We start from the raw sequence: 23,764 nt of genomic DNA, 5'->3' as shown, positions 1-23,764 counted from the left end.
CTTCGAAATCTGGACATCTGCTTTTTCCTAATACCTGCTGACTGGAAATCGTTAAACTTGTAGCAAGCAAAATAGGTCTTTTGAAGGCTAAAAAAGTTTGTGAAAGTAAACATTTTAATGAAAACATAGGTATGGACGGGCAATAGTAAAGATTACACAATATTGGCAAAGTATGGACTTTTGCAGATTAACGTGGCACGGCTGTCACGTATTCAATATGAAACCTTGTAAATAAACGTGTAGGATAGGCATGTGCTCTACAAGCTTGCTACATAATATTTCTATCAGATAACAAGTGTAAATTAAAAAATTATAACACCCCCGACAAGTAAAGGTTACAGTAACTAGAAAAGACCCGAAAACTTTCAAACGGCTGCACCGATTTTCTTGAATTATAGCTAAGAACACTCTCGATCAAGCCACCTTTCAAACAAAAAAAAAAACAAATTAAAATCGGTTCATTAGTTTAGGAGCTACGATGCCACAGACAGAAACACAGATACACACGTCAAACTTATAACACTCCTCTTTTGGGTAAAAATAGAAAGAAACGCAAAAGGAACAAACATCAATCAAGAAGCACCGCGCGGATGTCGTTATCATGTCCGAACGCCGACAAAGTGACAGAGCGCTTCCTCCCTCCAGTCCCTGAGGAAGCAATACGCTAATAGATGCATGTGGAGATAGAGACGCGATGTTTTTTATTCAGATACCAGTTAGCTCTTGACTGCAATCTCACCTGGTGGTAAGTGATGATGCAGTCTAACATGGAAGTGGGCTAACCTGGAAGGGGTATGGTAGTTTTTATTAAACCCTTACCCCTTTGGTTTCTACACAGCATCGTACCGGATCGCTAAATCGCTTGGCGGCACGGCTTTGCCGGTAGGGTGGTTACTAGCCACGGCCGAAGTCTCCCACCAGACCAGACCAGAAATTTAGAAATTATAAAATCCTAAACCCCTACCGGAAAACTGCGCTTACAACTGCGCCAGAGTGGTCGTCCGACCACAACAAAAATTTAACACACCCAACCCAATCTTATAAACATGATATCTTATACAATACTTACACATAAAAGAATAAACTGATTAATATAGAAACGTACAGCATAAACCGCTGGATCTAAAAAGTAAGATTTTTCCTCAGCCTAAGCCGAAAATCTTGATGAAACACGGTGCAATTACACCGGATCGCAAATGATGTACTGCCAGGGCTCATTTCTAGAGGTCCAGGGCCCATTTTTACTGGGTGTGTGAGTCTGACTCGCATTTGGCCGGTTTTATTCTCTTGATATTAAATAAAAGACAAAATTATATCTAGGTAGCGCATATTATCACTTCTGGCAGAAATAAAAAAGATTACGCTAATATTCAGCTTTCTGTTGTAGCTAAACATACATACAGCGAATGACAGACGGACAAACATTTTTACAACATGTTTATAGCTATGATAAAAATTCTATAAATATAGATTGTAGGTAGCTGTAGGTATAGACATAATAATGTTGTTAATCTTACCAAATATGTTCTCATAAATCAGAAAATTTACAAGAGACCGAAGGCTCAAAGACCTTCACCTCACAGGTGCAAAGACCTTTTGCATTGATTTCTAAAACCACCTACTAAAGTCAAATGTACATTACTTACAAGACAGTCGACAGATATCTGTAATTATATTAATTGTGTACTTAATTATATTGTTTGAAAAAAAAAACGAGTGACGATCTTAAATCCTTTACAGAATTACCAAAAACAAGCTGAGTTTTAGTTTAAATTCAGTCGGAATTTCTTCCAAAGATTTCTAAACTAATAAACCTGAGAAATACTCAAATACTAAACAGTCCTAATTAAGAGAAAAAGTCTTCGGTTAAAATATCTAGTGTGCACTTAGCCCTAGGTGCTACTACATCACTATGTAACATGTAACCTGACTATAAAAGTCTATTTTGGAAATCGACATACTTATAATGTCACATATTTAGCAACAGCTCATAAATAATGTATTTTCACTACTGCCTCGAAGTATGGATTTGTATAAAATAAAATAAATATTTTTTTATCTTAAATTTTATGTATTAGATACTATAGAGTACTTAGAACTAGTCCAAATATCTTTTTAAATCCAAATATTTTTAGGCTGACTTTTAGCTCCTAACTCTGTCCTATGGGCAAGTCACTACCACATCGGTTCAGAAAACAGACTCTTCTGAAAAGAGCCCGTAAGAAAATCATAATACATATAACTCTTTTTAAAACGCAAAATATATATTACATTAAGTAAGTGATAATTCTATTATTTACAATGCAACTAATTATTACCTTCGAACTTCACGTAGTACTCTATAGATACCAACTTATTTCAGTTGAATCGTTCGGCTCACCTGTAACAAAAAAAGCTAAGGTAAGTAAATCTTATAAAAATACTGGCTTTTGATTGCGATTTGCGATTGCTGGCTTGTTCCTGCTATTGAAATTCTGTCCATTCCCTGGATGTCTTTCCTGCCACGTATGACTTAAGTTCATTCAAATCAAGAGTATAATATTATACAGATAGACATTTTTTAAATCTCATCATTGCTTTCTATTACATGATTGTTTGCATAAAAAAATGTAAGCAATCTGGTTTTGTGTTGAGTAGAGAAGTTAACAAGTTTAAATTAAAAATTTATAACACCCCCGACAAGTGAAGGTTACAGTAACTAGAAAAGAGCTGATAACTTTCAAACGGCTGAACCGATTTTCTTGGATTATAGCTAACAACACTCTCGATCACGCCACCTTTCAAACAAAAAAAAACTAAATTAAAATCGATTCATTAGTTTAGGAGCTACGATACCACAGACAGATACACAGATACCCACGTCAAACTTATAACACCCCTTTTTTTGGGTCGGGGGTTAAATATGACCAAACACAAACACTTTTGGATAAATAATTACTTAGTAGTATTAAAAGGGCTCTCTCCGTCACTCGTTTCCACTCGTTTCATACAATCGTAGTTACAATTTCATTTGAATATTAAGCTACCAAAGTCCATGAAATTTTGTAGACATATTCTAGAAACTAATATCTATGTCTGTGGTTTTTCAGATTTCTGTTAAAATATTCGGTTTCAAAGTTACGCGGTCTTAAAAATTTTCATACAAATCTTAGAGCCCCTGTAATTTTAAAACTACATATTTTTAGAAAAATCTAAAGCACCACAGACACAGATATTAGTTTCTAGAATATGTCTGCATTTCATGGACTTTGGTTGCTTAATATTCAAATGAAATTGGAACTACGATTGTATGAAACGAGTGGAAACGAGTGACGGAGAGAGCCCTGTTAAGCGCTGTACAGTTTTCCGTCGCGCTATTATTCGTTACTATACTTTTTAACCCCCGACCCAAAAAGAGGGGTGTTATAAGTTTGACGTGTGTATCTGTCTGTGGCACCGTAGCGCCTAAACCAATGAACCGATTTTGATTTAGTTTTTTTGTTTGAAAGGTGGCTTGATCGAAAGTGTTCTTAGTTATAATCCAAGAAAATCTGTTCAGCCGTTTGAAGATTATTAGAGATTTTTGTGTCGGGGGTTTTAAAATTTTGCAAGAATAATTTAACATGTAGCAGTGCAATCGGTTCAAAGTTCCAGAATATAATATGTTTGGATTCTATTTCAGAATCCTTTCTATTTTAGAAATTTCAGTGTATTTCATGTATAAAAAAAAAATTATAACTGACGTAACTCAAACAACAAGCTCTTTCTAAACTCGAGAATTGCAATAGATAATAGTTATTATAAACGTATTCCTTACCCGCTCTTATCAGTAATAACAAATTTTCAAAGAATTAATTTTGTAAATGCTCTAGGTATATTAAGTTTCCCTTCATGTTTATCTATGTTGATAACTTATACTTTTTAATATTGTTTAATAAAATAAGTGTGATGTAAGATATTACTTCAGTATGATAAAATTCTTATACTGAGACAAGTTTATAATGATTGAGCGATTGTACGTATAAAAGAAAATAATCAGATTATCAAGTACTGTTCAAAATGGAGTGGCTATGTGGATGGGCAACCATTAACCTTTTGATATACTTTTCCGTTCACGTAAGTAATATAACATTTGGTATGTAACATATTTGGAACCCATTGGAATGCTTATATGATAACTAACTTATATCTAAACTCATTGCAGGTTGCGAATGTTTTCTGCCAAAACATTCAAGTGGAGCGAACTTCTCCAGAAGTTTTAATGCAACCTCAAATAGGAAATTGTAAAAAGGAAGTTACCCAAACACAATGTCCATCTAAAGCTCAATTAATAAACGCTTTGTTTTCATATGCGACCGCTCAAGGATTATTGCCAAAAACGACTGAAATAATCAAATCAACGCTGCCACAAAAACGCCCACAAGAATCAGTTTGTCAAAATGCACCAAAATTGCTTGATATCGTACCTCTACAACCTCAGATGTCATCAAATTGTGAAAAGAAGCCAGTAATAACCAGTATTCCAGCCATACCTCTCAACCCTATTCAAAATCAAGTAACACCACCAACAACAACGTATTCTCAAGCAATGATTTTACAACCCACATTACAAACTGAATCAGTTCCTTGGACGTTTCCATCTCAAACATGCCAAGGAGGATGTTTCGAGACTTGTGTATGTGCTCAGCAACCTCAAACAGTATGGCAGATCCCACAACCCTCACAGCCCATAACTGTAATAAACAATTGCCCATCAAATCCGCCTGTAGTATTTAGTGAAACGCCTCGTTATGCTAATTTACAAATAAGTCCTCCGACTCGTATAGTTACTCCAATAAATACTGAATGCAGTACTTTTAAGAATGTTTTGGAGACAAATTGTGGAACTTTATCTGAAAACTCAGCGTTGGTTACATGTGACGGTAAACCGGGTATACCTATTAACTTACAAATAAACATACCGTCGCCGAATGATCTATATCCTTCAATAACAATTGTTACTGGAGCACCAACCAATTCTGACGCTGCTACCGCTTTTTCACCATATGCATATCCACCTCCGCTACCAAATAATATGATGAGGAGATCACGGTCTTGCTTGCGTAAACTGTTGCCTATATTATTGTTAGCTTTGATTGATGACTGTGGAGGTTGTGGGGGATATAGCTGCCAATGCGGTTGTGATTCAGATGACTTTATGCCCGTACCATATCCCATTTCCTTTGCTGTAAATTGTCCTCTGATAAACAATGGATGCGCTGGCTAAAAGTTACTTTTCTATAACAAGTTGTGAGATATGGTAACTCATATTGCGAAAAAAATGTTTTTGAAGAAATAGCTATAGTTATAAAAAATTTAGAAAATAAAACTATTCAATATTTTGAACTGGCAAACACAAAAACGATAAAAGTAGTGACTTTTAGAAGGCATCCAAATGGATGTGGCTCTCCATACTCCTCTCGTAACCGAGAGTCAAGAGATTATGGAAAGTGGCATGTAACTAAACGAATTTCGTGTTTGAATTAAATACGAAAATTGTACTTTCAGTTATATTTAGACCGTAAGTTTTAAATAAAATAATTTATTATGCAAATTAAATGAGTAGTTATGATATATATTGTATTTTCATTTAAAATATTCCTATAACATAGTACACCTAACGTAGTATACCTATAACATACATGCATACGTGCATACTATTTGAGATCTCACCCGGCATTTTAGCTCTATGTCAAAAGTACGATTTTAAGGGCTTCTGACACGGTCAAGCGGCTTGAGGTCAAGCACGTAGATTAGTTTTGCTTGATCAAGCTGTTTGATGCGCGCTTGATGCGCCCGTCAATCGACTTGAACAAACAAACGGCGCTTTTCTCATATCTCGAACACTTTCCGAACATCGCCGTGTCAAGCAAAAATATAAAATCGCATCAATCACCGTCAATTACATAAATGCTTGACCCAAGCATCAAGCAAACATTGTAAACGGACAAAATGCTTGGCTCAAACAAAATCTACGTAACTGACGTCAAGAAAGCTCTTTAGCCCCTATTTTAAAGGCAACCTGCTCTTTTGACATGACAGTTGACACATAGAGCTAAAATGGCGAGTGAGATCTCAAAATTTATGCATAATATATTAAGTTGCCTTCAAACTACAGAAATATAATATAATATATAAATATCGCTCACCCTACTTTTAAATGTCACTGTTCACACTTAGATTTAATATAATATTACACCTAAGTGTGAACAGTGACATTTTTTAACCTTTAGTGTACTGAATTTGTCTAAATAAAATAGTTCATCATTTTAAACCACTTGACGTTATGAAAAGATAGAAAAGAACTCTATGACGAACATTAAAAATTACAATTAAGTATGAACGCCTCTTGCAGCAACCTAAATTCTTATACTTATGCGTGAAATATAAGTTACGCATGGTTATAAGTAACATTTATTTTCTAACATTGATAAAGCCATCGAACAGCACGTGCGTATTGTAATGATGCAACTGATAAGATAAGATAGACCAGAGATCTGATGTAATTACAGTAATATAACTACGTCTCCACGGGACTTTATTATCTTTAGTGAATTTCGACTGACAGGTACAATAGTCTTCTGCGATGAAAACAGTTGTTACTTTTCAAGTATTCATACTTGTCTTTATATCAACATTCTATCAGGTAAACTTTTAAAGTTAATAACTATTCGAGAATCTTCAAATATAAAATATCAGGAGATTTGGAGGGAAAAAACTATTCATATGTAATCCATTTTTTTAACGGCGAGTTAAGATTGTGTTTCATAATGTAGCGAATATACTACATAAACCTTCCTGTTTTCGTCAACACACGGTAAGACGTAAACGGACTGGATCATCCCCTACACTACCAATTTGTAGCTTATTATACCCGAAGGCCGAAAAGGATTGTTCTGACCACGGTCAAGCATAAATCCACCCTGTGACTATTACGTGACGTATTTGGGTATCAATTTCGTATAAATGATCTTAAAGTATACATATAAATGACCATAAAGCCTAGTGATTAAGACGTCGGCAATCGGCATCTTATTCGGGACATCGGGCGTCCGATCCTGGGCAAGCATCTCTAATTTTCGGAGTTAATCTGTAACTTTCGGAGTTTTATGCGTTTCAAGCAATTAAATAGCACTTGCTTTGACGGTGAAGGATAACATATCACATCGTGAGGAAACCTGCATGCTCTCATAATGCTCTCAAAGGTGTGTGAAGTCTGTCAATCCGCATTGGGCCAGCGTGGAGTACTATGGCTTAAACTCTACTCATTTCGAGAAGAGACCCGTGCTCAGTAATGGGCTGATGATGGTTTGATCATGCTGATAATGATAAATGATTGTACTGTGTCAACGTTCTTTTAAAAAAGCTTGACTAAATATGATTTCAGGAAGGAGTATCGGGCCAATCGTTCTACCCGCCATATGGCGGCGCGCCAATTGTGTACGACAACTCCGACGACGGTGACATCGGCCTCCTTCTGACTGTTCTACTTTTGGCAACAAGGAACAGAAATGGCAACTGTAATAATTGTTGCAACTGTTCCAACTGCGGGAACTCAGCAAGGACCATGCCCGTCCCTTATCCCGTACCATTCCCAACTAATTGTGCGATTGTAAATAATAAATCTCAGCCTCCGTATTATGGTTATAGAAATTGTTGTTGTAATGATGACAATGATAACAATGATAACGATGATGACAATTCTAATACTAATACTAATACTGCTAAGGTGATCAATCGACCGGATAATTCTAATAGTTTAATATCTACGTAATGTTTTAATAAAGATATCTTTATTTCGTATATTGATCATTATTTCCTGTTAATTGAATACCTTCGTCCTTATCCATATAAAATAAGAATAAAGATAGAATATTGCATCTATTATATATTACGTGGTGTTTCATTACCTATATAAAACATTAATTAAGTTAGAATATTTAATCTACTATAATACTACGTGGTGTTGGATTGTGGCGATCAAGGCCTAGAGATTTAGACTGAGAAATTATAATAAAAGGTACCAGATAATGTCCATAACATCCCCGTAAGCTGAGGTTAGGACTGATGTCAAGATGTACCAAGAAAATATTGAGCTCCTAGCGTGATGCCCGCGGAAGATAGAAATGAAAAATGTTTTTTTTTTTATTTTTCTCTTTACATTGCCTTAAAAGGTAAGAACCGTGACAACTGCGTTAGTTACAAACTGTGCTGTACGCCCACCGTCCCATATGAGGACTTAAAAAAAATATTAAAACTCCAATGTGAACAGCGACCATAGAAGCGAAATCATAAAAAACTTTTGTTAAATCGCAGGACCGTTACAACGGTTATTAAGTAGCAGAGACAACTATAGAATCTATGGCACTAACTATTTGGTACTAAATATCTCATTTGTCATGTTACACCTATCATTTATCAAACACACTGTATAGACCGCATTTGGACTTAGCTCAATTTTTACGTAGACTTAAAACGAGACACATTTACACAGTAGGTACCAGTTTGAAGCATTAGACTCGGTGGATCGTCACACTGGAAGATTCTTTGGCGACGAAGCGCAGGTAAATTCTAATCTCCAAAGTTTAAAAGATCGGCGCAAAGTTGCCTGTTTGTTGGTTTTTACAGTATAATATTTCGGAGAGTGTGATAAGGAGCTATTCAACCTAGTTCTTCCCTCGCCATTTTACTATCAAACTACGAGGCATCGCAAAAATCTGCGAAGCGATTGGATCCTCGTTTCTAATATGCACTGCTAGAATATAGAATGCCATATTCTTTAATATTTATACCTCCAGAAGTAGAGTGAATAGGCACCTTTTAGGCATGCGCACACTAAGTGCCTAGGCTGTATCATTACCTGGTATTAGGTTGATTGCAGTCAAACCCAAGCCTATAGGTACTGTATGTAGTTTTAAAAAAGATTGATTTTACTGTCCTATTTAAATGTTTCGATCACACCTATTCTATATATTAGGTTTAGACTATAATATTAGTTAGTTTGATTTGAATGCAAATAGGGGTTCTTGACCAGAACTTTACGAAAAAAATGTACCTATCTGTATAATATCCAATTATGTCCACAATAAGAATAACGATGCAATAATATTATTACGTGTCAGTATGTACTTACTGCTAATGAGCGCATTTACAGATTATTTGCCTTTACCACATTATAATACTAAATAGATACCTATTAGCTTGAACTGTGAAAGAAAACATCGTGAGGAAACCTACATGCCTGAAAGTTCCCCATAATATTGTCTAAGGTTTGTGAACTCTGCCGTTGCGCACTTGGCCAGCGTGGTAAACTATGGCCAAACCCTTCTCATTCTAAAAGGAGATCCGTGCTCGGTAGTGAGTCGGCGCTGGGTTAGTGACAGTGATGACGATGCAGTACTAAATAATGCCCGCGACTTAGTCTACGCGCATTTAGTTTTTTGAAAATCCCACGAAAAGTCTTTGTTTTTCCGGGATAAAGTGCGATGATGGGGGAGATCTCTCCGGGATGCGAGATCTCTCTGTATCGAATTTCGTCAAAATTATTTAAACGGATGGGCCGTGAAAAGCAGACCGACAGACACACTTTCGCATTTATAATATTAAGTATGGAAGTTAGAATTTTCTTGTACGAGTACTATTTCTTTTGTGTTATTAGGTAGTTATATTATAGACTGGCTTTTACCCGTGACTTCGTCCGCGATACATATTAATTTATCCATAACATATAACACTCGGGAAAACTGTAGCTATCTATCATTGAAACAATTTTAGAAATCGGTTCAATAGTTTTGGAGATTACATCCTACAATCAAACTTAAAAACTTTACCTGTGTATAATATTACCGTAGATTTGGCTGAAATTTTGTATTTAGATATTGTGCATCTTTCCAAGTTTATCAGGATAGGTGTTATCTCTTAGTTCCAGCTGAAATTCAAGAAAACTAGTTTCTCGCAAATGATTTCGATGAAATTTTGTATTTAGATAACGTATTTCCGAGTTTAGACGCTAAGCGTAACTCGGACGTTCCTAGGTAGACTAAACTAAGAATTTACCAAAGACAAAAATCTGCAATTCTGCCATGCTTTACTCCGCTCTGTTTTATCTACTAAGAGTGACTAATACCAAACTACATAAAAAAAGCACGATATAAGTCCAGAGAAGATAAAATCATTGATAACATTTCACTAACCTAAACGATTTATTATGTAACTATAAATATTACTTAGATAAATGAGAGAATTATGAAATAAATAAGATATTAATATGCTAATAAAATAATGTAATGCAACAGGTAGAAGATAAGATATAATCTATAAGATAAGATAAATGTGATTGCCTCACATCTCAATAACTTTTAAGTATATAATTGGTTTTATCTCTAGAGATGTCATTTGTTCATTTCAAGATGGCTTTAGCCAGATATACGATATTAATATTCATATTATTTTACAAACAGGTAATACTTTAATGAAAATGTTTCAAAATTTCTTGTCGGCTCATATTAAAAAGGTAATTATAGTGCTTACGTTTAACATTTTATTTTTAAGGGAATACGCGGACAACAGAGTGCCCCATCAGTTGGACAAAACAGTTTAAATCAAGGTCCCCAGAATAATCAAGGGACCACACAAGAAAATTCTATACAAAATCAAAACGGAAATTCAGCAAATAAAGCATCAATTTTTAACGCTCAGGTTCCAGTTAATTTTCAATCTTTGAATCCACAATCAACAATTTCAACTCAGTCAACTCTTTCATTACAACAACCGCAGAGAACTTCACAACCTATAAATCTCCAGTTATCACAGATACCCAATTTTCAACAGGCATTCACTGTTCAACCATCTCTGCAGTTTGACACTTCTTTTTTACAAAAACCAACACAACAGTCAGTTGGTTTACAACAACCTCAAAATTTGCAACAATCTCGAAATGTGTACAACGTACCAGTTATCCAACAAATACCTTGCACAAAACAGCTGAATCCACAACAGTCTGTCAATTTAATGGATTTTAATATACAGCAACAAGTACCAATCGCAAATCCTGTGGTGAAACAAATTCCTGTTCAATCTTCTCAAGGCATTCCAAACGCTGCATTCATTTCTTCTTCTCCTTCTGTATCTGCGATCCTTAGTTGTCCGTGCCAACGTACTGATAATACAAATAACTTAGGAGCTAATTACTTCCCGTCAACTGCCCGTGCGTACCCTATTATAGAAACACCACAAATTTCCACACCCTATTCAACATTGCCAGTCATGGCATTCCGATCAACACCCACTCCAACACCTCTACTTACTCATACAGTAATGCCATACGGAGGTCAATCTCCAGATATTCTCGAAAGTCCACTACGAGTATCTAATAATGTTTTCATAGAAGATGAAACAAAAGATCTAAATCAAGATAATTTGATTTCTCTTCTACTATCATTGTTACAATCACCAAAAAAATCTTCAAAATCTGAGATTCCCTCTGGCTTTCCGATAAATTCTTATCTATCGTCTTATTTAAATCAAGGATCAAAACCATCTAGCATAAAATCTTTATTACCTTTAATTTTAAACATGTTAAGTGAAAGAAGAGAAGGTTGTGGCTGTAGTACAGGTTGCCAAAGTTGTGAACAAAAGAGAATGTATAAAGAAGACGCTGAGCCCAGAATATACGAAGGGTATTCAAAGAAAAGAGATTACAGTCTAAGAGATGACATGTTCCAAAAAGATGGATCTGAAGGAGGCATTTCTAGAATGGTCAGAGAACATAAGAAATCAAAGAAACTTAAAAACTCTATACCAGTTGATAGTTGTGAAGATGAAGATGCGGATTGCGGTGATTGTTCCGAGGAAGATGAAAACTAAGCTTATTTACTGTTAATATTAATATTTAAGAAAACTATTTATTGATTAGAATAAAAACATTTTATATTGAACTTCTTTTTTTTATGATAATTCTATGATAATATAATTAATAATTTTATGATAATATTTGTCCTCAATTATACTAAACACATAAGGTTCAGAGCTTTCTTTACAAGGGTTCTAGGATATTTACAAAGGAAAAGGAATCTAGAAGTTATATGTTGAAACTGGTAGTAGTGGAACTGTATTGAAACGTGCCTGTTTTAAAAACTACGTCAATGTTCTCGATCAGGCCACGTTGTGTGAACCTGAGTCACGAATTATTTTCGCTTTGTTTTATATCTGACACCTGTGTAACATACCTAAATAATAGTTACTCGTTAACAGATATATTCACACAAAGGAAAGGAGCGCTTGGAGATAAAATTTTAGTATAAAAGCTTATCCTGTTTTGTAACATTTATAGAGCTAGAACAATGAGTTCCGCGACATGGGTCGTCTCCTTCGTCGTCCTTGTTATTCTAAATGTGAGTTTGTTTTGGTGTTAAGTAAAGAGCTTCCGTTTTAATTTAATTTTGTTCCTTCTTTTAACTTGGGGAAAATTTGTGATAAAAACAGCAATCAGCGTTAATGATATTGGACGCAAAAAGTCCTTTTTTGTCACTGTAAAATGCCAATAGGATACAAGCACATATCTACAAATGTTTCAAAACGTAAACAATACTTATACCTTCTTAAATAGATATGTTTATAAAAACATTATCTTTTGTGTCCATTTCACTTTTCCAATGCAAAAGTCGATAGGTACTTACGAGTACAATCTTTTAAAGACAGTATTGCAACATATTATTAAATTGAGGATTTGTGGGTAATTACTTTTTTATCCGACTGCGGCAATGCCAAAAGAAAGGGTTATGATTTTAGCAGTCTATGTATGGATGTATGTATGTATGTGGGTATGTTTGTATCCAGATTCTGTGTGTTCCACAGTAGCGCCTAAACTACTGGGCCGATTTTAATGAATGAGGTTTCAATCGATTCGTCTTAAAGATCCGGGTGGCATAGGCTACATCTGATACGAAAACAACTGACCTAACGGATGTTACATGAAAAAAAGTCTCCAAAAATTTTTTGTTGCTATTGTATCGAGTAGGATGTCAAATGAAATAATAGAAAATTCTGAGTTCAAATTTTAAAAGACAACATTAAAATATACCAAGCGATAGAAGAACAATTCTACTATAATATTTCAGTTTATTAAGACGATCGCAGTCGGGTTTTAGTAAATCATTTTAACAATAATACTTACAATAATACTTAATGCAAAATACATAAAAAATATATTTTCATGCATACAGGGACAATATTAAGATAATCGAGAAAAATAATGAATAAAACCCAACACATAACGAGGGTGAAATTTATTTCGTATTTCGATCTAACCAGCAATTGGATTATTCCAACCGATCGCGTCGGGCCCGAGCGATCCAGGTACGAATTTACTACACTTGCAATATAATATTTGCCCAAATCTAAAATACCTATTACAAGTGAAATCATGTTTTATCAAAAGAAAACCTTTTAACAGGGCTCCTCCGTCACTCGTTTCATACAATCGTAGTTCCAATTTCATTTGAATATTAAGCAACCAAAGTCCATGAAATTTTGCAGACATATTCTAGAAACTAATATCTGTGTCTGTGGTGTTTTAGATTTTTCTAAAAATATGTAGTTTTAAAATTACAGGGGCTCAAAGATTTGTATGAAAAATTTTATAACCGCGTAACTTTGAAACCGAATATTTTAACAGAAATCTGGAAAACCACAGACATAGATATTAGTTTCAAGAATATGTCTGCATAATTTCATGAACTTTGAGTGCTTAATATTCAAATGAAATTGGAACTACGATTGTATGAAACGAGTGACGGAGAGAGCCCTCTTAACAGAGCTTCAGAAGCTTTCGCCAATTGTTATAATTGTCGGAAGTCTAAACTCTAAACAAATGGCACATAGGTATTTATCTATATTCTATGCAATAAACTTGATGATAAACGGGTGATCTGAGCCTTCTCAGTCCTCCAAGTTAACGAAGGTAAAAATTATTTCAATCAAACCGTCAATTGCTTTATATTTAATCCGATTGCTTCGAAATGCGAGCAATCGTTACGAGCTCCATTTTATCATCCCAAAATTTTCTACGAAATTGGAGGATATGAGAAAAAAACATGTGTTACAAAGTTTACTAACGAAAAATAACACTTTTATTCTAATTTAGGATCGCGTTGCGAGTATGCGAATTTTCAAGTGTCTTTCTCCACCAGTTTAGGTTGTGCAAAAAGCACAGTCAAGCAATGACAGTCACAAAATTATTTTTTAGAGTACAAATCTGCTTTCCTACGCGCATCCGATAGCAACCGCTTGAATGTGATAAGGCAGCTAACTATTATTATTATGTACTTCTTTTTTGGGTTATTTTTTGCCTTTCATTTATAATGGTGTACAATAAAGAATATAAAACAAACAAACAGCCGAGGCACGCCCCATCATCAGCGTAGGAGACATCTAAGCCAGGACATAAGTAGGTATAGATAGAAACAAGTGTAAATTAAAAATTTATAACACCCCCGACGATCCAAAGTATCAGAGTTTTCCAAAACATCATTTTCAAATAAATAATTATGTATTTAGGCAACGTCCATCTTGACAGCTTGACATTTGTCTATTGACATAATAATATTATGAACCTAACGGTTATCTAACCTTCTTTTCTACAAGAAAACTAGAAAAGAGCTGATAACTCTTAAACGGCTGAACTAATTTTTTTAGATTATAGCTAAGAACACTCTCGATCAAGCCACCTTTCAAACAAAAAAAACTAAATTAAAATCGGTTCATTCGTTTAGGCGCTACGATGCCACAGACAGATACACAGATACACAGATACACAGACACACAGATACACAGATACACACGTCAAACTTATAACACCCCTCTTTTAGGGTCGGGGGTTAAAAAGAATTTTGTATACTACGAAAAACACTAACAAATGTTGTAAAATTAGCTCGATGAATAATATTTAATGAGCAATAAACATAGCGATAAGAGCAGCGCGAATGGCAAACCGGGGAGAAACTTTTAATCACTCTAGAGTTAACAAGGACGAAATTGATTTCGTTGTAATAGGCAATTATTCGTCGTCATTCCTTCGAATTACTTCATATCTCTAGAGACCTTGTTATTATATTTATAAACAACATTTTATTTGACTTGTTCCACGAAATATGAGCAATTCCTACTGAAATAAAATCCTGCCGTACGAATACTGCAGTACGAATTTCTCGAAATATCAAGGAGTTATTATTAGCTGCCTTCAAAGAATGAGGATGTTCCCAATTTGGATCAATAACTTTAAATGTTTGGTGTGTAAATGCATGTATAAGTTTATGCATGCATTTATTCGGAAAATCCTCAGAGAAATCGTCGAAAAAATATTTTTGTATAAAAGAAAATACTGCCGAATTCAAAAGTCCCCAACTTTTACCCATCTGTGCCAGAAGGAGGATAATGTTTTGGCTACTTTCCTTTGAAATACCCCATCCAATTTTCAAATGCCGTTATAAATACCATGAGAGCTCCTGCTATGCAGCTGCTAACTTCAGTCACAATTTGGTACCTACTGTTATCAACTTTATTTTTATTTGTGACAGAAGTTAGCTGGAACCTTTAAAGCTATCCTGTTAGCATTTGGAAGGGGTAAGAAAAAAAAAATTCAGCCAAATGCGAGTCAAACTCGCGCACCGAGGGTTCCATACTAAAGTATTTTTTCCGACATTTTGAACGATAAATCAAAAATCATTATGCATAAAAATAAATAAAAATATGTTTGAGAATGTATATGTAAAGCCCTTTTATATGATACCCAACTTGGTACAGTTATCTTACTTTGAAAATTGAAACACATTTTAATTTTTTTTGAGATGTAAATACAAATTCACGGTTTTCTGATTTTTTCTTTTTCTTGGGCTATATAGACCTACTTACCTGCCAAATTTCAAAATTCAAGGTCAACGGGAAGCACCCTATAAATTTTCTTGACAGACACGACGGACGGGACCGATGGAGAGGCGGACGGACGGACAGACAGGCAGACAACAAAGTGATCCTGAAAGGGTTCGGTTTTTCCGTTTGAGGTACGGAATCCAAAAAAGCAAGTCTTTAACCGAAGATTAGAAGCTCGTGTCCTTGTATGTGCAGCTATGGTGGCGTCTATTCAAGTGGATTGACAGCAGCATCTGTACCTGCACCTGGCCTGTATCCTGCCCCCGTTGTACCAACGATAACATACGTGGCCAAAGAAGACAACGTTGCGATGAAAATTCTGCCATGGCTGATCATCTCGCAAGGTGATAGTACTTAAACCATTTTTTTCTAAATATTTGTTAAATTTTTTGCTCTGAATACTTGTTCTCTATGACATTAGAATAATCTTGCTCTATAAGTACTTATCGAAATTAACATCATATTATATTAGATAGCTTTAAAGTTAACCAACAAAAAGGCCTGTAAAGATAAAGCATGTCCTTTTTATCCCCCGACCCAAAAAGAGGGGTGTTATAAGTTTGAGGTGTGTATCTGTGTATCTGTCTATGGCATCGTAGCTCCTACACTAATGAACCGATTTTAGTTTTTTTTGTTTAAAAGGTGGCTTGATCGAGAGTGTTCTTAGCTATAATCAAAGAAAATCAATCGGTTCAGCCGTTTGAAAGTTATCAGCTCTTTTCTAGTTACTGTAACCTTCACTTGTCGGGGGTGTTACAAATTTTTAATTTACACTTGTAGTCAATGGTTTTGCTTGTCAAACATAATGAAAACTCGGTATTTTATTGTTATTAGTTAAACTTCTCTAATATTACCTACCATTTTCTTGATATGGAAATCATTCTGCAAACTTTTTCAAAAGGCAACTTATTACACATTCCAAAGCAAAATTACGACACAAGGTACTCGTAGGTACATAGAAAATTAGAATTAGGTGTTTCAACAGCAAAATTTTAGTATCTATCTTTGAGAATTTTGATTTCATGTACGTATAGTAACACGATAAAAGGGTTTAGAAACATTTATATGAAATGTCAGTTTCAAAATCAGATAACATGCAATTAATATACCTAAAATTTATATAAATAAGTAAGTTGGGCATCAGGTTTTGTTCAAATGGCTTAAAATGTCGACCCTGTGGTGGTTCAGCTGTCTCCTGTTTCTTGGCTTTTTTAATGTAAGAACTTCCCTTTTTCTATTTTAAAATTTGTTTTTTGTTTTGGTTTTTACATGTTAGTAGTTACGTATTTATATCGTTATCTATTTGTTGTATTGCTTGTAAGAGTTGATGAACTTACGGGAGTGACATAGTCAGTATTGACAAAGCCCGTAAAAAAAGAAAGTTAATTCACGACAAATACGAGTTGCAGTTTGCAAAAAAACAGTCCTGCGTCTCAGGAGACTAGTACTACGTAAAAGTCATTGGTTCAAAGTAGTCTATTTTGATAGCACTAGTTTTTTTAACTATTTGTGCTTTAGTGGCATGGATTAGCAATTACAAAAGGAATTTAGTAGCGTAGTAATCATTTTCTTTTCTTTTTCAACAGACTTCACACACCTTTGAGAACATTATGGAAAACTCTTAGGCATGCAGGTTTCTTCCTTCATCGTTAAAGCATATGATAGGTACTTAATTGCTTCAGACGCACATAACTTCAAAAAGTTAGTGGTGCGTGTCCGGGATCGAACAGCGGATTCCTGACTGAGAGGCTGATGTCTCCAGTGCTAGGCTATTCTTTCAGATTTGGGCGCGTTTGGAACCCTCGTAGCAATTATTATCACCACTATATTATTATCATCTTTCAAATCTAACAAATCCAACAAGCCAAAGGTGTACCTACTTTGAATAAATGATTTTGACTTTGACTTTCCACTTTCTAAAAAGATGTCTAATGCCTATGTGCAATTAATATTTTTCAGATAATATCAGCCCAATGCCAAACACCAAGCTACTACGGCTCGAGCTATGGGACACCTTACCCTATCTATATAGAAAGCAAAGGCAAGAACACATTAAAATCTATCTTGCCCATACTGCTGCTGCTGTTGACTGACGACGGTTTTGGTGGCGGGGGCGGATTCTGCGGAGGTGGCGGCTGTGGCGGCTGTGGCGGCTGCTCCGACTCACCTATTCCCGTTCCATTCCCCATCGCAATACCAATAAACTGCCCTTTACTTAATAATTACTAAATCTAATTATAAAATGTTTACGATCCGCAAAACTAAGGCCTAAAAACTAATAAATAAATTACACACTGCTTATATACGACTAGCGGACGCACTTTTATACTTTTCGTACCCTGTTTAACACCCTTAGATGTGAATTTCTAAAAATTTCGAAAAAAAAAACATGTATTTCTTTATTTTTAAGCAAAAGCCCAAGCATGAATATTAATAGAAATAGAATAGACTTGAAAAATTACGGATTTTCATCCTCTGTTTAGGCCCCTAGGAAAGGAATTTCCAAAATACTTTCTTATGTCACATAAGGAACCTATTGTTAAAATTCCGAATAGCTTAACCTAGCGGTTTAGGACAAATCTTTTTATATGTGCAGATTTATGAACATCAAATGTGTATATAAGCGATGTGTAAGCATTGTGTAAATTTTTATTAGTGGAATAGGAATTAAAATTAAAGCTTCGCTAAGAATCGCAGCGTGAAAGCCCCTGAACACCGTAAAACAACAGAGTGGAGTGGACTATGGACGGTTCTTCTGGGCCGTTCACGGAGTGCACACAGGCTTTCACGCCGCGAACCGCTCGAGAGTAAAGAGCTCCACGCTTATATTTTTGTCTGTTGGATAGTTTAGAAGTGAAATGTACAGTTTACACAATTTAAATAGTGCCCACATCTGTTGTGTGTACCGTCACTAATCTCGTTGGACTCTGGCGAGTCACGTAAAAGACAGTAGTTACAGCACATACCATAGTTAGGTACTGTCACGGAGTCCTAATGAAATGTGTTAAGGTTGATGCGACGGGTCTGCCCGCGAAATTCAAATTTAATTTGGTTTTTCACAATTTGTAAACTAATACGACAAAGTAGGCATTATGGCACTTTAATTGCGCCAATGGCAGTATCATCCTCACAGGTTTATATAAAAATCTTAACTTAAAAGGATCCAGTTTGAGAAATTAGCTATAGTATCGATTAATTCGTGAGTATTAGCTCAAGTCAAACTCATTATTTTGACTAATATCTTAAACTGAACACTTTCAAGTAAAGATTTTTATGTAATCCTGTGAAGATGATACTGCCATTGTCTGAATTAGAATGCCATAAGCCTACTTTGTGGTATTAATTTACAAATTGCGAAAAACCAAATTAAATTTGAATTTCGCGGGCAGACCCGTGTCATGCACCTTAATGCACAGATTAGTCACTTGACTCGTCAGACCCGTGACAAATCTGCGCAGTAATTTGATTTTAGTTCAAATAGATCAGCAAATTTTCTTTACCTCTGAAGAGAACTTGAAAAGGATATATACATTTTTAAACTATATTTTATGACTATACTATCAAGTTCTACACAATATATTTTACAATCGAAATGCATTGCAATTATATCAAAACGTGTTTGCAAATACATAATTGGCATTTTAACTATTTTACCTTTTTCTCCACGTGTTTATACGAATACCTTCTCTACTAATAATATATATATTTTTGACATGGAGGGTCACACGTCTTTCATTTTTAAAATAATTGTGCAATTACTTGTGATATTGTTTCTACTTAACCAATAAAGAATTTTATATGTAGAAAGTGTTTTTATCTTACCAGTTTTCGGTTTATATTGATATTTTCAATATAGTTTCCTATCAAACGTGCTTATGCCCCAAAAATACGGAGTTACATCATGGCATACCGAGTAACCTATATTTCTTTTGAAATTCACTGCGTATAAAAGTAGTGTAAAAATATCCTTTAGTCAATAACAGCACCATGGAGCTTCCGATATTTCTGACTGCGCTATTGCTGCTTGCTAAGGTAATTATTGGTCAATTGTTTCAATAAACTAAGATTTCTTAATCTAGTGTTGAAATTTTCATTTTTAATGTTTCTCTTTGCATTCTAGAGCTGTGAGGTTCTAACCCAGCGTGTGGAGTACCTCAAGCAATCTACGCCAACGTTGTGTACAGCGTCATTTCTCCAAACAGCTGGACAATTCTCCATCCCTGTAGTTATTAAGCCAATGATAACACCCGCTGAACCTGCACCCGCTGCACCTACACCCGCTGCACCTGCACCCACTGCACCTACACCTGCTGCACCTACACCTGCTGCACCTACACCCACTGCACCTACACCCGCTGCACCTACACCCACTGCACCTACACCCACTGCACCTACACCCACTGCACCTACACCCACTGCACCTACACCCGCTGAACCTACTCCCATAATACCTTCTGTGCCATGTTGTGCTGGTTATGAGAGCTACTCTTGTGTGCCTCCACCAATGCCGGTGCCATCTGCGCCATGTTGTACTGGTTATGAGAGCTACTCTTGTGTGCCTCCACCAATGCCAGTGCCACCTATGCCATATTGTACTGGTTATGAGAGCTACTCTTATGTGCCTCCACCAATGCCGGTGCCACCTGCGCCATGTTGTACTGGTTATGAGAGCTACTCTTGTGTGCCTCCACCAATGCCGGTGCCACCTGTAATCATAATTCGCGATGATAACAGCGATTTTTACAGTCTTATGTACTCCCTTATTTTTGCATTAACCACGAATAGAGGAGGAGGAAGTGGTTATGGTTATTCTAATGGCAATGGTGGTTGTGGAGGAAATTGTGGTTACAGTTGTGGCGGCAACGGTTGCGGTAGTAGTGGCTCTGGTAGTTACGGATGCGGTGGAGGATCTGAATGCGGTTGTGGTGGATTCTGTATCTACGACATTCTCGCCAACTATGGACTAAATGGCGTATACAATTGCGGAAGTAACGGTAGCAATAATTGTGGAAGTAACGGAAACAATTGTGGAACCTGTATTTACGACATTCTCGCCAACTATGGACTTAATGGCGTATGTAATTGTGGAAGTAACGGAAACAGTTGTGGAAGTAACGCAAAAAGTGGTGGAAATAACGTAAACAGTGGTGGAGATAACGGAAACAACGGTGAAAATAACGGAAAAAATTGTGGAAATAACGCAAATAATGGCGGATGCGATGTCAATTACGTCACATATTCCATACCTGTTCCATCGAATTTCCCATACTGCTTACCTTCATTTTCATTTCCTGATATGCCATCAACACCGGACTGTTGCCCACCACCAGGACCTGCAATCCCACCCTGTAACTGCGATTGCACTGATGATGGTACAATTATTACCTTTACAATTAATACCGATTGTCTGTCGGATTCTTAGTAATTATTGTTAACGTGTTAAACTTTGTAATAAAATTTTCTTTAATGAAAATATATGTCCTTGTCATTTTACAAATACAAACTAATTTCATAAATGGTTCTGAAATAACATTACGCATTTTAGGGTACCTACAGTCCGTTCCATTGCTATTCGTAGGTTTCAACCCAAATACTTTTGACTGAGACAACAATATACCTAAAAGTAAAGATAAAGACATACGACTAAAGAATTTTGAGAAATTGTTTCCTAATATAATGTAATTCTTAATATTGCAAAATAGGACACAATATGTGGAACCAAAGTCATATAAAAGGAACCCTCTTTTTAATTTTTCAATAAATATAGGTCGAACACGGAAGAAACATGATTTCGATTCAGGCAGCACTGCTCGCTTTACTTTTGTCGATGAAGGTAATTATATAATTGATTTAAAATTAATACCTTTTTAAACAAATTAAAATGAATTTACAAATGTTTATTTTAGTATCGATCAGTCCAAAACCAATGCTGGAATGGGTATGCCAGTGGATCTTCTTGGGACCCTTATGCGCAATCATATAACTATCCCTATGGAGGGTATTCTGCATACGATTATAGCTCTGCACCAACTATTTGCATTACCACATATCCTCAATCAAGCCCTTATGACTATTACCAACAATCCTCGTATAATACATGCCCAAATAACTGTCAGCAACCTGTGGTCGTCGTGATTAATGGAAATAACTATGATGATGATTTGTGTGAAGTACTAAGTCTCGCCGCTTCTTTGAACAAAAAACCTAATAATGAACCTATTTATATACCTTATCCAGTACCGGTACCAAGCCCTGAATACAATAACAACAACTGTGGTTGTCGACCAGACTATGGTTATTCGGATTGTGGTTGCAAATGTGGTGGATGCGGTTGTTCCAATTCAGCAAGTTGTGATTGTGGTTGCAATTGCGATTGTGGCGAATGTAAGAAGCGGCGTTCCAAGTCGAAATGTAGTCGCAATTCTGGTTGTGGTTGTTCCAATTCAGATTGTAGTTGTAATAAATGTATTAAGCACAAAAACGATATATGTTGCAGAGGCTGCTAGGCCAACAAGAACGAAGGCGAATATTAATAATGTGTCTTTATTACTAAAATAAACCAATTATTGTTCATATATCTTTTTAACTACTATAGTTTTTATCATGTATTTTTATGATGTCAAACGAAAATAAAGACAATGTAAACGATGATTTCATTTTATTTAACCATCAAATGACCTCCTTTAATTAGGAATTATTATTTTAATTAAAATATCCTGTTCATCGTGTGATTAAGTACTCACTAATATTTTGTATATTTAATACGACATATTACTTTGAAAGAAGAAGAAGAAAGAATGGTTATTGCTCCAGGCATGAACCAGTGGCCTGAAAAATTAGGGCTAAGGATAAAATGGGCTCTACATACTTTTTATTATCAACTAATCAGTTCTAGCATGGGATATACTATAAGCCTATGATAGATGATTTGAAACCTTTAAGCTTCTCTTGGTGTGTAGTAAATATATTTAAAAGCCCTGGTAGGTAGTATTTACAGATAGTATTGTTCTACGGCGGTCATGTTGTTTCGTGGTCTTTCCTTGTAATAATGTTTATTAATTTTGTTAAGCACGTGTATTCGCCAAGCCACACGTGCACTAATTGACACATTTTGCTATCGTAACAATAAATCGTGTACAACGTCATAATAATATCCACTAGAAACGGAAAGCCATGAACATTAAACCTCAGTAATGTTCATATTATATTTTACCGTTTTGTTCGTAGCAATCGTAACTCGTAGGCCAGTAGGTAAGAAAAATTACTTTTTTATTATTTTTTAACCACGTCTTGTATTATGTATTTCAGCCTTAAATATTTCCTTCCAACCTATTTAAAGTATTATTTGTTGTAATGTAAGTATACTAATAGAAGATATTAGTCAAATATAGGTCAGTACCTACCACAAAAACATTAGTTATTCCTCTTCCTCAGTAAAAAATTCTTGTATTTTCTCTCTTCTTCTCATTCTAAGATGAAACCCGTGCTTAGTAGTCAGCCGGCAATGCAAAAAGTACAAATTACATATTATAGACACAGTACTTCATCATCGTCGTCCCATTGCCTGTTCACAGAGCACAGATTTCCTCTCAGGACCGCCATGATTGGCAGATTTCACACACGTTTAAGAATATTTATGGAATTCTCACATTTAAGTACACATGCAGTTTTCCCCACGATATTTTCTTTCGCCGTTAATGCAATCATCATCATCATGATCCACCCATTTCCGCCCCACTACTGAATGAGTGCGGTTTGGCAGACTTCACACACCTTTGAGAACATGGAGAACTCTCAGGCATGCAGGTTTCCTCACGAT

General features: G+C 35.5%; 5 protein-coding genes and 1 long non-coding RNA gene across 10 annotated transcripts in view; 4 read left to right on the top strand and 2 right to left on the bottom strand.

Moving 5' to 3' along the window:
• Positions 1-23,764, bottom strand: part of LOC123864763 (serine/threonine-protein phosphatase 2A regulatory subunit B'' subunit delta-like) — a 123,929-nt gene that overhangs the window by 54,869 nt on the left and 45,296 nt on the right. The window lies entirely within an intron of this gene.
• On the bottom strand, positions 1,607-18,485 carry LOC123864834. Its single transcript, XR_006795842.1, has 3 exons — positions 18,335-18,485; positions 16,675-16,680; positions 1,607-1,618 (listed from the first exon to the last, which is right to left on the bottom strand). It is a non-coding gene; the product is annotated as an uncharacterized LOC123864834 (long non-coding RNA).
• LOC123864798 lies at positions 3,920-6,156 on the top strand. 2 transcript variants are annotated; one of them, XM_045905483.1, is made up of 3 exons: positions 3,920-4,095; positions 4,184-5,231; positions 6,140-6,156. In XM_045905483.1, exons 1-3 carry the CDS (start codon positions 4,039-4,041, stop codon positions 6,142-6,144), a joined length of 1,110 nt encoding a protein of 369 aa, XP_045761439.1. In that variant the 5' UTR covers positions 3,920-4,038; the 3' UTR covers positions 6,145-6,156. The 2 variants fall into 2 exon arrangements, with proteins under 2 accessions (XP_045761439.1, XP_045761438.1); XM_045905482.1 differs by lacking the exon at positions 6,140-6,156 and having other exon boundaries at positions 4,184-5,594.
• Positions 6,528-7,821, top strand: LOC123864824 (putative mediator of RNA polymerase II transcription subunit 29). The gene is made up of 2 exons (XM_045905529.1): positions 6,528-6,664; positions 7,406-7,821. Exons 1-2 carry the CDS (start codon positions 6,605-6,607, stop codon positions 7,790-7,792), a joined length of 447 nt encoding a protein of 148 aa, XP_045761485.1. The 5' UTR covers positions 6,528-6,604; the 3' UTR covers positions 7,793-7,821.
• Positions 10,330-11,954, top strand: LOC123864787. The gene is made up of 2 exons (XM_045905465.1): positions 10,330-10,478; positions 10,570-11,954. The coding sequence occupies exons 1-2, from the start codon at positions 10,407-10,409 to the stop codon at positions 11,881-11,883; spliced, it is 1,386 nt and encodes a 461-aa protein (XP_045761421.1). The 5' UTR covers positions 10,330-10,406; the 3' UTR covers positions 11,884-11,954.
• Positions 19,895-22,593, top strand: LOC123864794 (forkhead box protein C1-like). Of its 3 annotated transcripts, XR_006795838.1 has the most exons (5): positions 19,895-19,977; positions 20,066-20,204; positions 20,340-20,412; positions 20,620-21,778; positions 21,852-22,593. XR_006795838.1 is itself a non-coding variant. In XM_045905476.1 (3 exons), exons 1-3 carry the CDS (start codon positions 19,933-19,935, stop codon positions 21,365-21,367), a joined length of 1,212 nt encoding a protein of 403 aa, XP_045761432.1. In that variant the 5' UTR covers positions 19,915-19,932; the 3' UTR covers positions 21,368-22,593. The 3 variants fall into 3 exon arrangements, 1 of the variants encoding a protein (XP_045761432.1); XR_006795837.1 differs by having other exon boundaries at positions 19,915-19,977; positions 20,340-21,778; XM_045905476.1 differs by having other exon boundaries at positions 19,915-19,977; positions 20,340-22,593.

The sequence above is a fragment of the Maniola jurtina genome, chromosome 4 (assembly GCF_905333055.1).
Source record: "Maniola jurtina chromosome 4, ilManJurt1.1, whole genome shotgun sequence".
In the NCBI taxonomy this organism is placed as follows: Eukaryota; Metazoa; Arthropoda; class Insecta; order Lepidoptera; family Nymphalidae; genus Maniola; species Maniola jurtina.
The sequence above is the reverse complement of the archived record's forward strand: the minus strand, read 5'-3'. Positions and strand labels throughout refer to the sequence as shown.

Bases quoted from the DNA above. Each gene is read 5' to 3' on its own strand.
- LOC123864798 (XM_045905482.1), top strand. From the start codon at position 4,039: ATGGAGTGGCTATGTGGATGGGCAACCATTAACCTTTTGATATACTTT. The intron at 4,096-4,183 runs GTAAGTAATATA...AACTCATTGCAG, and splicing joins TGATATACTTTTCCGTTCAC to GTTGCGAATGTTTTCTGCCA.
- LOC123864824 (XM_045905529.1), top strand. From the start codon at position 6,605: ATGAAAACAGTTGTTACTTTTCAAGTATTCATACTTGTCTTTATATCA. The intron at 6,665-7,405 runs GTAAACTTTTAA...ATATGATTTCAG, and splicing joins TTATATCAACATTCTATCAG to GAAGGAGTATCGGGCCAATC.
- LOC123864787 (XM_045905465.1), top strand. From the start codon at position 10,407: ATGTCATTTGTTCATTTCAAGATGGCTTTAGCCAGATATACGATATTA. The intron at 10,479-10,569 runs GTAATACTTTAA...TTTATTTTTAAG, and splicing joins TCATATTATTTTACAAACAG to GGAATACGCGGACAACAGAG.
- LOC123864794 (XM_045905476.1), top strand. From the start codon at position 19,933: ATGGAGCTTCCGATATTTCTGACTGCGCTATTGCTGCTTGCTAAG. The intron at 19,978-20,065 runs GTAATTATTGGT...TTTGCATTCTAG, and splicing joins CGCTATTGCTGCTTGCTAAG to AGCTGTGAGGTTCTAACCCA. The intron at 20,205-20,339 runs CACCCGCTGCAC...CCACTGCACCTA, and splicing joins GATAACACCCGCTGAACCTG to CACCCACTGCACCTACACCC.